This window comes from Centroberyx gerrardi, chromosome 14, assembly GCF_048128805.1.
Source record: "Centroberyx gerrardi isolate f3 chromosome 14, fCenGer3.hap1.cur.20231027, whole genome shotgun sequence".
Taxonomy (NCBI): Eukaryota; Metazoa; Chordata; class Actinopteri; order Beryciformes; family Berycidae; genus Centroberyx; species Centroberyx gerrardi.
The window spans coordinates 24,454,463-24,467,482 of NC_136010.1; the positions used below are offsets into that span (position 1 = coordinate 24,454,463).

Sequence of the window (13,020 nt, forward strand, 5' to 3'; positions counted from 1 at the left end):
GAGTAGTGTGTGAATGCAGGCTGGCTGTAGTGCTGCTGCAGGACAAGCCTCTCTGGAATGCAACAACCAGGTCAAAGGTCAAACCCTCTGCAGGAATGCAACAAAACAACTCAGTCCAGCCCTCTGCATGCAAATAGTAAATATTATCCACTGCTGCATGGAAATAGTAATTATTGTCCACGTCAGAATTACTCTGTCCATTCTTCAGCATGGAAACAGTAAATATTATCCACCTCGGAATAACTGAGTCCATCCCTCAGCATGGAAACATTAATGATTATCCACCTCAGAATAACTCTGTCCATACCTCAGTGTAGAAATATTAAATATAATCCACCTCAGAATAACTGAGTCCATCCTCAGCATGGACATATTGAATATTATCCACTTCAGAATAACTGAGTCCATCCCTCAGTATGAAAATATTGAATAATTTCCACCTCAGAATAACTCTGTCCATCCCTTAGAATTAAAATATTAAATATTACCCACCTTTACATAGAAATATGAAATATGATCCACCTCTGAATAACTCTGCCCATCCCTTAACATGGAAATATGAAGTATTATAATATTCTAAATAATATCCAGTCTGACTACAGGATCTCTTCTTTCTGCGCACATACATGTGGTAGGCTATATTTATTTTAAGGTACTATTATGGTACTTTTAAGGTAGGCCTCCTATTCTATAGCGTTAAAGGTAGAGGTAAATAAAGCGAGAGGTAAATTAATGAATGGTGGTTTGTTGCTTCATGATGATCACCGGCTGGAGGTGACTTTTATTTACCACTACAACACTGAGCCTATCCAAGGATACATGCTAACAATAAAAGCGTAGCTCCATGAAGAAAATTCAAATATATAACATGGCATCAGCTGACAGGATAACACAGCATAAGCCTCTAAACATCGGGAAGCATGTACAAACACCAAACACCAACTAGATTCATACGATCATATTGCACACTCAAGGCTTTTTTATACAAATAAATACAACAAAAATTGAGGGATTCAGTGTGTTGCTCAAAGACACTTCAGCTGGATGGGGGTTTGAACCCGGTCCTGTGGTTGAAGGATGCTCTCTCTACTCACTACTCCTCCCTGCTGCAAGTATTCAATGAATGCACCTTGAGAATGGGAAAACCTCCAGTCGGCTATATGTGCTGATAGTTGTTTCATTAGGTTTTAGGCTGATGAAGCGAAGACACCGCATCGCAATTTTATGTTGCTGATTACATGTTATTATAGGCCTAACTCACAATTAAAATGGTTGGCATGATAAAATTAGAAAAAGCTTTTGTGTTCCATTCAAGAACACATCCAGCCAGTAGGAAAGCTAATGGATAAACTCCAAAAAAATGAGAGTAAGCATTTAACATTTATTGATGAATTAGCTCTTTCACATCTATTACATTAATGAGCAAACTCATGAGGATAAATACATTAATATACATATCACATTACTTTAACAAATACTAATCTTCATTATAGAGATGACAATGACTAATAAATTCCTCCTCAATATTCATACAAATTATACACTAATTGAATGTTCAGCTACACATTGTATCTTTCTTATCTCATATCTCTCTTCTCTTTTTCTATAAAGATGAAGTTCTACATCCTAGTGAAATAAAAGGGAAGAGTCTTCAAGCCAGATGGAAATGGTTTCAGCTGTCTGGAAGTGCAGGACATTTTTTTCAAGGGTATCAGTTCACCCCAACACTCAGTCAAATGACAGCCAATATTACCAAAACATCCACAATTTGAATTATTTCTGATTGCTGTAATACCTTTGCATTTTAAGTCTATAAACTGATACTCTTGTTCAGACTTGCAATAGGCACAAATTAATGAATATTTGTGCGGAGAAAGAAATATATGTTAGGCCATGTTTTCTTCCAGACAACACCACCTGATGGTTGTGCTATCCTCTGTTATTTGATATGTGCTGTAACTGTACATCCTGGGAAAGGAGGGTTCTTCAGTGGTTCTTTGGTTAGGATAGAGGTTCTATACAGAACCACAGTGACTCAAAGAACCCTCTGATTTGTTCATATAATAAACTGTTAAAATTAGAATACGGATAAGAACACAGTGTGGTTCTTAATTATTAATACTGCTGGTTTGGAACATTTCATATGTTCTTAAAGGGTTCTTCACAGCACCATAAAGGTTCTATGTAGAACTATTTGAGCATGGTGCTATAGAGAATAAAAGTGTTCCATAAAGAGTTCTGTGATGGTACAAGCCTAGAGACCCATTTCTGGTACTATGTAGAACCCTTTTGCTAAGAGTGCATGCTGCCTTCTTGACCAGGATTGACTTGAACAAGAAATATTCACCATCAAATACCAAATACCAAAAATAACAATGGTATTCAGCCTCACTCCCCATCTTATTTTCCAATGGAGGGGCCATCTTTTTCAATTCTAAATTTAGGTGAAGGACTGAACGTTTTGATAATGACCCAAGTAAAAAAAATAACAGTTATGTAGATGAGAGGCTGAACTATTTTTCCAATTGCTATTGCTGTATATATCACATAATCACTATTATTATTATTATTATTACTTTCAGCTGAGGCTAGTCCACCACTAGTTTGTACCTTGGCTTCCCTGGTTAAGTTCCTCTGAACCCTGTGTCTTTGTATATTATTATTATAATTATTATTATTATTATTATTATTATTATTAGGATATTATTATTATTATTATTATTATTATTATTATTATTATATCAGATACTATCTGCTTCCTGCTTAAGTTCCTCTGACCCTGTGTCTTTAATTATTGTTATCATTATTATTGTTATTATTATTTGTAATTATTATTTGTATTATTATTATTATTCCATTAGATACTAGCGGTTTCCTGCTGTAGTTCCTCTGAGCCCGGGGTGTGACGTCACTCTCCCAGAATGCATGGCTTCCAGCGCGGCGCCGAGCAGTCCAGGCCCGGACTCTAATAAACATCTGAAAAACTAGTTAAAAATGTCGATGTGGAAATGAAGCGGAGGCTGGAGAGTGAGCTGGGCTGAAGCAGGCAGCGGTAAGTAGCGGTGTGTTGTTGTCGGTTGATCCGGGCTGGAGTTTAAGCCCGCGGGGTAAAGACAGAGGAGCCACACCGAGACAAACTCCGATACAACTTAGAGAAGCCGCTCATCTTTTGTGTTTTAACTAGCAGACTGGCTCGGCTACTCTCTAACTTCATACACATCCGCACTAGCAGTAGTCAGTGTTTGGTCGATACACAACCTGTGTAACTAGCTAAACTCCGACCATTAAACTACATTTAATCTCTGTAGCGTAATCTCGTGAAAGCAGCCAGGCTAGTAGCCTAATTTAGCCGCTGTCTGGTAACGTCCCAGTCCCACCAGTTCCCACCAGTTTAGACTTCATCACTTCATCCAGGCCGCCATGCAGCCCGTGAAGGTCTCCTCTGGTTTCCAGGCCATCCCGCAGGAGGGAGAGTGTAGCCGTTAGCCTAACCTAGCCGTGTGGGTTCAGTTTAGCAGAGAAAGTGAGGACATCCAGGCTTCATGGCAGCTCCATACAGGGACCCACAAGATGGCACTACCACGTCCCATCACCTTAATGGGAATGATGCAACTCGAGATTCAGCACTTTATCGGGTTTCCCACTGCTCGTGGCAGTTCTGGAATACCATGGAATTTTGAGAGGGGTATTCCATACAGGGAAAGTCAGGGGATTTGATAAGATTAGATGCAATGTAAATGACCCCACAACAAAAAGGTAAAAACAGAATATAAACATGGGGTTATATAAACATGTGCTGCTGACAATTCCAACACATTAAGTAGACTTGAGTGGGAAGTATGGGGAGGAGTATGGATTACTAACATGTATGGATTTACTTAGAAATTGTTACTTACAGATGTAATAATTGATTGATAGGAGAAGTCAGGTAATATCAGGGAATTTTATAAGAATATGCATTTTCCAACTTGTTTCACACATTCATTACATTAGATGGAATAGCAGGTGTTGCTAAACATCCAATTTCTTACATGTAGAAACAACAAATTAGTATTATGAGATATGCCCATAGATGTTTGAATCAGAGTTTTAATATGTGACAATCTGAGTTTAAAATGCTATTATATAACTTCTGTTTGGCATATCTATTTTTTCATACCTGTAGTAATTACAAGGGGTTAATGTTGCTCCATGTTTTTATATCAAAATCGCGTATCAGTTTGCATATGTACAAAACATGGGTAGACAGTTTACTAAAAAACAGCCAATATGTTAGACAATCCAATAAACTAACAGGCAGGGAACAAACTAAACCATGATGTTTCAAACAAATGCTAGTCTGTTGGGAAGAGACCTATCCTGTATCTCTTACAGTCAAGAACAAATAAACATTTTAACATTTTACTACATTTCATAACCAGACACAGCTGATATCAAATGAGCTTTGAATCATCGTACACCTGCTACAAAGTGTCATGATGGACATGAATGGCAGGTTTCTTCTTCCTTCTAATTTTCCTAACATTAGTTTTACAAAATACGTTGTTCATGCCAGTTTTGAGGCTCTGCATGGGCATGATAATTAAAATCTATTTTGATAACTCAGACCCTTATTTACCATGACTAATTTACTCCAACCATGTCCTCCATACTGCATCACAGTAATTTCAAGTCATAGTGCCAGCTGAAAGAGAACCTGATGATAAGTTATCAAGAGAGGAGTTGACAGGACTGTAGTTCTTTTATCTGTTCATCTGATGTGGCTGAAAACCCCTGAAATTAATGCTGGTGATCTGAACTTTAACCTAATAGTCATTTTGGAATTTCACATCTCAGTCATGAGTGTGGAGCCCAGACTGAAAAACTGCATGCTGCTGTGGAAAGCCTTGTGGAGCTCAGTGTACATGGGCAGCCAGAGAAATGGCCAATAAGTCAGATAGACATTAACACACACACTCTGACACAAGCTTGATGATCAGGATATTGTTGGAGGTCATATTTTTTGTTTTTGGGGGCAATTTTATTGAACTATAAAATAACACCTTTGCATTGCTTATTTGCTAGTAAATGCTCAAATGACACCACTAAGATTTGTTTTATTTGAAATCATAATATACTATCACATAAATATAACAATTCAGAGTAACATTTCAACCAAGTGCGCAGTTGTTTTCTGATCAAAAGCGCTCCACCCAGAAAGCAGCCCCCCTTAATTTCTGACCCTTCAGTCCACTCGCCTCAAGTATTTTGATTCTTCCTTCAGTCAGCTGGAAAGCAGAGAGGGAGACAGATTTGAGAAAGCTGTGGTGGGATTTGATCCCAGACCAGTGGCAGAACAGCAGACATCACAAATCCACTATCTCTGGACAAATATACAAGCCTAAAATATTCTAAATACCAAGGATTACATCTAATTCATTTAAACAGTTATCTGGCTACCTGGGTCAATACCCCCTGACCTATTAAAAGATGGCTTAAGTGCACGGAAGTGATCGACAAGAAATTCAGTTCTTAACACATTTGATTTCTGCCTGTAATTTTTATCATTGACTTGATTTTAAGAAGCAATTCTGTCTGGTACATATGGATGCACCCATGGCTCCCATTGTAGCTTTGCTTATGTTATGCAGTGATAATCAAATCAAAGTTACATTGTTTTTTTTCTATGTTTTTTACAGGACTATAAAAATGCTTAGCTGCCTCTTTGATTCAGCTGTTGCATCTCTGGTGTTTGGGACTGCCTGAATACTAAAATAGACTTGTGGGCCAACACAAGAGCTCTTCTCAGGAAACACAGAGCCAGTCAGAGCTTCCAAAGCTCCTCATCACCGCAGCCCTTTTGGGGTTGCTATGGCAGCTGCTGTCACAGAAACCAAGCGCTGGACACAAGCTTGCCCCAGTAAAGCAGGACAGACCACTAGTCATTGCCGTAAGAGACCATCGAACACTCAACAAACAGCACTTACCATTAATCCCAGCACTCTGAATTAACAAGACTACCAGAGGTCTCCAGTCTGATGGTCAGCTCCTTGGAAAATCCCCATGAGTCTTGTCTGTGTCTGCTCAGGCTCCTGGCCAGAGTCCCTGTGCACCAGCAGAGCCAGCACTGTTCCTTCTGCTAGACCATGTTCCACCAGCAGGACCATCTGAAGAGCCAGCTGCAGGAGAGCCACCCGGCCGGCAGGCAGCTCTTCCACTGCCAGGAGTGTGGAAAGCAGTACAACACACAGCTGGGTTACAGACGCCACTTGGTGGCAGCTCACAGCGCTGCAGCAGGCCTGCCCTGCCCGGAAGGGGCGCCCTCTCTGCTGGAGCACCTGGGCAGCCACATTGACAGGCCTCCGCCACCAGAGGGCAATGCCAACGCAGCCGTGCCGGTGCGAGAGAGGAAGTACTCGTGTGAGCGCTGCGACCGGCGCTTCTACACCCGCAAGGATGTGCGTCGCCACGCTGTGGTGCACACCGGTCGCCGCGACTTCCTGTGCCCACGCTGCGCACAACGCTTTGGCCGCAGAGACCACCTGACCCGCCACCTGAAGAAGAGCCATGCTCAGGAGTCGGGGTTGACCCCCACCGGCACGCCCAACACCCCTGTGGCCACACCAACTCCTGCCACCCCGTGTCCAGTGAAGGAGGAGCCGAGCCCAGTGACCTGTGACATGGGCTCAGCCTCCAAGGAGCCCATGGAGACCTTCTCCATGTACAACTCCTACCCCATGGCCAATCCTGTCCCAGGGATGGGCCACCATCATGGCCTGATGCAGGGCTCCTTGTCCTCAGCCATGGGTGTGGGTCGCCACATGCCGCCCCCCTCTCCTCAACCCCACCACCATCACCTGCAGCCCCCAGCGCCGCAGCAGCAGCAGCAGCCCTACAGCAACATGGCCAGGTACCAGCATGGATCTACCTCATATCCCCGCGCTGACGTGGACAGTTTCCTTCTGGACCTGCAGAGTGGCCTCCCCCCCCACCTGAGTACAGCCACCTCCTCTACCTCCACCGCTGCCTCCCCTCAGAGGGAGGTGCTGGCCGAAGGCGTGGGGAGCGTGGGAGCCGGCGACCCCCACCTGCTGTCCAGGAGCCCCGCCCTCTCCTCGGCCGAGCTGTCCTGCACCGCTAACATGGACCTGGGGCCCTTGCTGGGCTTCCTGCCCTTCAGCCTGCCGCCCTACAGCGCCCACATGGGGATGGGAGGGTTAGTGATGGGCTATCCATCTACCTCCACCTCCACCTCCTCCCCATCCTCTTCCACTGGCCTGTCCTCCCAGGCTCCAGGGCCCTTCACCCTCCTCCAGCCCCCCCAGGCTCATGTACCCCAGGGCCCCGGAGCCCACAACCACAGCCAGCTACCTCAGGGGTACAGCAGTCCTGCTATGAGCACTTCTAGCTCCCTACCTCGCTACTACCAGGCCTTCCAGCAGTGAGCAGCTCTATCCCTGAAGATCTACCATCCATAGACGTTGGCTTCACACGTGCTCATGGATACTTTCTGAAAAGGGCAAAAAATGGGAATGGTGTCTTCCATTGGAAAAAAAAAAAGAAATATGCTAATTTAGCCTGTTGATGCTAACGATGCTAATCTTAGTTACCTTTTGTTGAACACAACAAATCACCTCATCAGTATTACCTCATTATTTAAAAAGTAAGCTTGAAAGATGGAGGAGAACTTAGATTATCTCAGTGCAACCAAAATAGAGTACTTCTTTCAGTCAAACCTGTTATCAGCAGTGGATGCACTTAAGAGTGGACACAGGTGCAGCACAATGCCATTGAGTCATACAGTTTCAGATCATTGTTATGGAAAATGATTTGATTTTTCAGTAATGCACCGTGTTTAAGAAAACGACACCTTCATACTACTGCAGATTGTGTCGAAATTTACTGTGGATTTGGTCTTCTAAAGTTAAATCTCAAGTCAGTGGAAACTCATTTATCAGAAATTGAAGAGCTCCAAAAGGACTAGCATTGTGGGGAAAGTTGGTTTCAAAATGTAATCAGTCACAGATTAGTGAGTACCTGCTAAAAATTATAATCAGTAATATAATCCACTGGAATATACCGACTCAACAAACTGATTAGGTTTACTTTTTGGTTTATTTTACCGTTTTTTTTTACCATACCATTATTTTAAGTGGTGAAAAATTGTTGGCCTTTAACCCTTTTTACATAATTCAAAAAGTAGTCACCTATTTTTAAGTGTCTGCTATCTGATTACTGTTAACAGTAACTGTAAAACTGGATTATAGTTACCAATTTTTGGTAATGAGAATACTGTAATCCCATTGCATGTAATCCATTACTCCCCAAGACTACCGACTAGTCAACCGAACGAGTGATCGATCAAACATAACGCACAGTTGTTGGAATTTTATTGCTGCTATATACAAAAACATTTCAGATGTTATGCTGCGTTCCAGAGGTGTCAGAAAGTCTGAGAGTCCGGCATCCTACCAGGAAAAATGCAGTGGAACAGCCGTCAAGTCAGAATTCCAAGTCGGGGAAACTCGGGTAAGATTTCTCAACCCAGAGGTTTCCAAGATGCTGTTCTGTTCAGTGGCATACACTGTAAACACTAGATAGCATTTTTTCCCAGCCAAGCTACACAGCATTACTTTTAACATTACTTTTATAATCCTCAAAATACACTTAAGTTCCATTTTCTGCATTGCATGTCCTTAAATCTATTAAAATACATTCATCATATATATATATATATATGAAATGTGAAGTTGCACTTGCAGTTGTTAACATTCTATGCTAACTAGCGAGCTAACATTGGGAAATATCATTGACATAACATTAGCTGTTGCGTGGGGAACAGGACGTTCTGAGCGCCCTTGTTTCTCCCGTTTTTTCCAAGCTGGACCACTGGAACGTAGGAGGTTGTAGTTACGACCTACAAGCCGGGAGTTTCTGACGTCCGACTTGGAACGCAGCATAAGATTCACCAAGGTGTTTCAGAACACTTGTACATGTGTTTCCTATTTTGAACAAGCTTTGAGCACGTGCAAGCTCCACAACCATTTCACTGTTCTTATTAACATGCATTCCCACGAGGTTGGGATGTTGTTGGATCTCGGAGTTTCTAACGTTAACGCAGAGTGAACGCTGCGTCCCTCCTCTTGGCCTTGCCTCCACTCTGCTGCCAAGACTGGGCAAGGCAAGAGAAGGGAACCATTGGAGGAACGTTAGTCTGTTGAGATTCAAGCCTGAGCTGCTGCATTTCCAAGAGTCACACTGCAACATAGCATGAGTTAAGGATCCTAACAAGCATCCTTCTAAAAAAAAAATGGCCTCTTCCCTTCATGAAGTTGGTCAGTTCAAGTGGAGATGGAGGAACCCTCCAGTTGGATGTTGAGTGTGATTGATGTGATGTTGGAGAGAAGATATTTAGAGAGCTTGTTACTGAAATGGTTGCTTTCACTCTTCTGCCTTACTTACATTTGCTGTATTTTGAAGGACTTTCCTCACTAGCATTGTCCCAAGCCTTGAAGTGTTGCACCGATGTCTTAAAATGCTACTGTTGTGCCTCTCTAAGAGTGTCTAATCTCTTGACTGGGTTTAAGCACTTATGACATTTATAAAAAAGGACGAATTTGATCTCTTGAAATGCTATGTACCTCATCAAACATGCAGAACTGTGGGTTTATATTTTTATTTGCTTCTAGTTATTTTGGCTCTTACTTGTGCCATTAGATTGAAACTATAAAAGTAGATTTTATGAATCTAAACTCTTTATTTAGAAACAGACATTGACATTGTAATTCACTCAAACTTTCTACCTCTATCTTTTCATAATTTTTCTTCTGCAAAAATCATCGGAAATTGTTTTAACATTTAACAGTTCTGCAGTTTCTACTGCTGTTGAAGATATGGAGATGTGTTAAAGAATTTCAACTTTGGAGGACTGGGTATGCACTCAATTCCTAATAGTGTATGCTAGAGTCAGATATTGTTGTCTATACATGCCTTTGATGATTTTTCTACTTGTTTACTACCTCAGAGAAGAGCGACAGGTTACTCTCCACCTAACTACAGAGAAGATGTCTGTATAGAGTTTTATTTTTGTCAGTGAACAAGCACATGTACTTTGTAGCTCCATAGTTTTTTATTGAGGTTAGCTTAGAGCAAAATGATTTCTAGCACAAGAAGTACCATGTTGCCTGGCAATCCACATTGCATTTGCTCTATTCTCATATTGTATGCATCTTTTCAGTCTGGAATGTTTAGCTACTTCGTTTACTGATCTGGACTTCAATTTGAAGGAATTCCACAATTGCATGTTAGAATGCGCAGATACCACTTTGTCACTGCCGATACCGACTCTGAGCACTAAACCTGGTGTAATGGCCAATACCAAGCACCAACTTTTGGCCGACAGGACAAAATTGATTAAGATCAAATTAATTTTTTTTCAGTAGAAATTTATGACACTGGTCTAGAGATTTTCGGAATCATTTGAAACAGTAACACTGAGATTGGACTCAGCATGGTCCATACAGTCTCTTGGACCTATGTCCTCAATTCCAGGTTTTTGTTCCTCCCTTATAGTTAACGAGCGACACCTGGTGTCCGGTAGATGCAGACCAAGTGTGGCTCATTAAAAACCAGGGAGGAACAAAAACCTGCATGACACCGGACCTCGAGGACTGGAATTGAGAACCTAGGTTCTTGGATCTAGTGTCCAATAAAAGTTGCAAAGCATTCCGAATTTATTTTCCCACTGTGATTGGTGCCAGCCTCGGTGAAGTGTTGTGTGTCATGTGCTAGCATGACAGACCAGCAGTATTGCAAACAAATAACATTCAGTAAGCCCAACTAAAGATGTGGCAACATTCAGCCACGGGCCTATCGGCCAACAATTCTCTGTCCATATCTTTAATGTGAATATGTCATTTTAGGCAGTCACATTAATAAATCACAAATACGTGATTGGAGGGAGGGAACTGGTTTTGAATTGGTTCAGGGAGTGTTAACGCGTTGAGCTGATCTGGTGTACGTAGTTGGGAACGATCACCTACTTACTCACCTGCATCAGTTATTATTTTCGATACAGTTATACTTCAGTGACCCTGAGTCAGGAATGCTGATACCTTATTATAGACTGGTATCTGCCTGATGTTACTGCATCCCTGACTACATGGTTATAAATGAAGCCATCAACTGGAACACCTGATCATTAGTTTGTGACAAGCCACCGACTGTCAGTGTTACAACACTAACCTGATGTGGAATGCATTCCAGACTGAACACACCAGAGAAGCTGTGCAGGGCAGATGATGGATGAAATGCCAGGCTAGTTATTCTACCCATCAAGTTACCAGATGATAATTCAATACTATTGTTGTGTAGCCTGCATTCACGTTGGCTCTGAGAACCACTAAAATGCAGGTTTCACCACTTTTAACTTTGTTGAATTAGATCAATTTTGCTTTAGGTGTTTGTATTATCACCCAATAGATTAGAAGAAGATGAAAAGAAAATAAAGAGTTGTCATATTGTTTTCTAATTGTTGTCAGAACATAAAGCAATACACAATAAATCATTCTTTAGATTTCCAATGTGTTTTTCTGTTGTTTTTTTTGCTACAATGGGTTCATGAGGTGGAAGATAGTCTGTAATTCACCTACTTTTGAGATAATCCTTGGTGTCGCACTGATTATGTTGCCTATTGTATTTAGAATATAATTACAACAGGAAGCATTCACATTACTATGGGATCATCAAAACCAAATCCATTAGTGGTCAGATTGGACATGGACTGGATGGAGAGGGAGATCGGTTGAAATAAATCCAGATGCAATGTAATGAGATGGAGAGGGAGACAGGAGGTGCAGAGCAGTCATTTTCAGGCCAGTTCTGATTTCAGAAAATCGCGTTGAAATGACAAGTGGAACCATAGAGTCACGTGATTAAAGGAGGTAGGCACCTGTAAAGTAAAAGTAAAGACAAAAAAAGGAAAAAAAAACTATTGTGAATTAGAACTGAAGCTGAAAATGGAAATTGCCCTCATTTAACTAAGCACTGTTTTGGCACTATACATATTACTATCAATTAGTTTTGCATATAATATATAATATAGAATTAAACACAATTTTATGAAAACTATGCAAGAGTGGAGAAATTGCCGTAGGCGAAGATCGGAGCAGTTATGTTCATATGTTATATTATGAACATAACTGCTATAGTTATATTCAAGAAGTCCAGTAGAGTTTGTTCCTGCTTCATGGGCATCATGTTGTAGCATTGCTATGACCTTCCTTTTAGATGGTGTCAGCTCAGTCATGACAGCATCCAATCCTCCTGGGGGAAATTTCAGTCCCTTCAACACACTGCTTCAGCACTTTGCTAAGTATTCATTCTTGTATAAGTTCTTTATGCACAACCAAAGTTTTCTGCACATTCTGCTTGCACATTCTACTCTAACCATTCCTCAGTGTCAGAGACTGATTTGAAGTCTTGCATTGCTTTCTTGGCCACTCCCTTTTCTTCATTTGGTAAGGTAAGTAAGAGTGTTGCAAAGAGATGATCATCACTGGCTGTAGGCCCAAGTGCGTGAAGGAGCAATAGTTTGGCCAATGCAATGGGAAAGTATGATGTACCCGAAGACCATCACTTTTGCCACATATTCCCACTCATCTTTCATGTCAAGTCTTGTCATTGGTATCTTCAAAATGTTTCCAGTGGTTCTCATTCTCATCATGAAAGTATCCCAGTACTCACTCAGTGCATCCCTCAAAACTCCACCATTGTCCTCTCCTTTCTCTGCAGTACTGTTTGGTAGGACCATCTCAATTTCTAACAGTTATTTACAGATACATGTTCATCCCTCGTTCAGCTGCATAAAAGTCTTGAAACACACTCCCTCTGTGAAGTCTCAACCTGGTAATTCTTGGTGGTTGTGGAGGTGTAAGGGCCACAAACATACACTCAATGTTTTCTGGGCGGGATGTCATCCAGAAAAGAATTCTCATCTTCAATGAATGCGTATCCTATCTGGATGTCTTCATCAATAAATAT

General features: G+C 41.5%; 1 protein-coding gene across 1 annotated transcript; it reads left to right on the forward strand.

The window, feature by feature from the left end:
- Positions 1-2,944: 2,944 nt before the first annotated feature.
- On the forward strand, positions 2,945-8,106 carry plagx (pleiomorphic adenoma gene X). Its single transcript, XM_071927611.1, has 2 exons — positions 2,945-3,052; positions 5,679-8,106. Exon 2 carries the CDS (start codon positions 6,126-6,128, stop codon positions 7,422-7,424), a length of 1,299 nt encoding a protein of 432 aa, XP_071783712.1. The 5' UTR covers positions 2,945-3,052; positions 5,679-6,125; the 3' UTR covers positions 7,425-8,106.
- The last annotated feature ends 4,914 nt before the right edge of the window (positions 8,107-13,020 follow it).

Coding starts and splice junctions, on each gene's coding strand:
- plagx (XM_071927611.1), top strand. CDS start 6,126: ATGTTCCACCAGCAGGACCATCTGAAGAGCCAGCTGCAGGAGAGCCAC.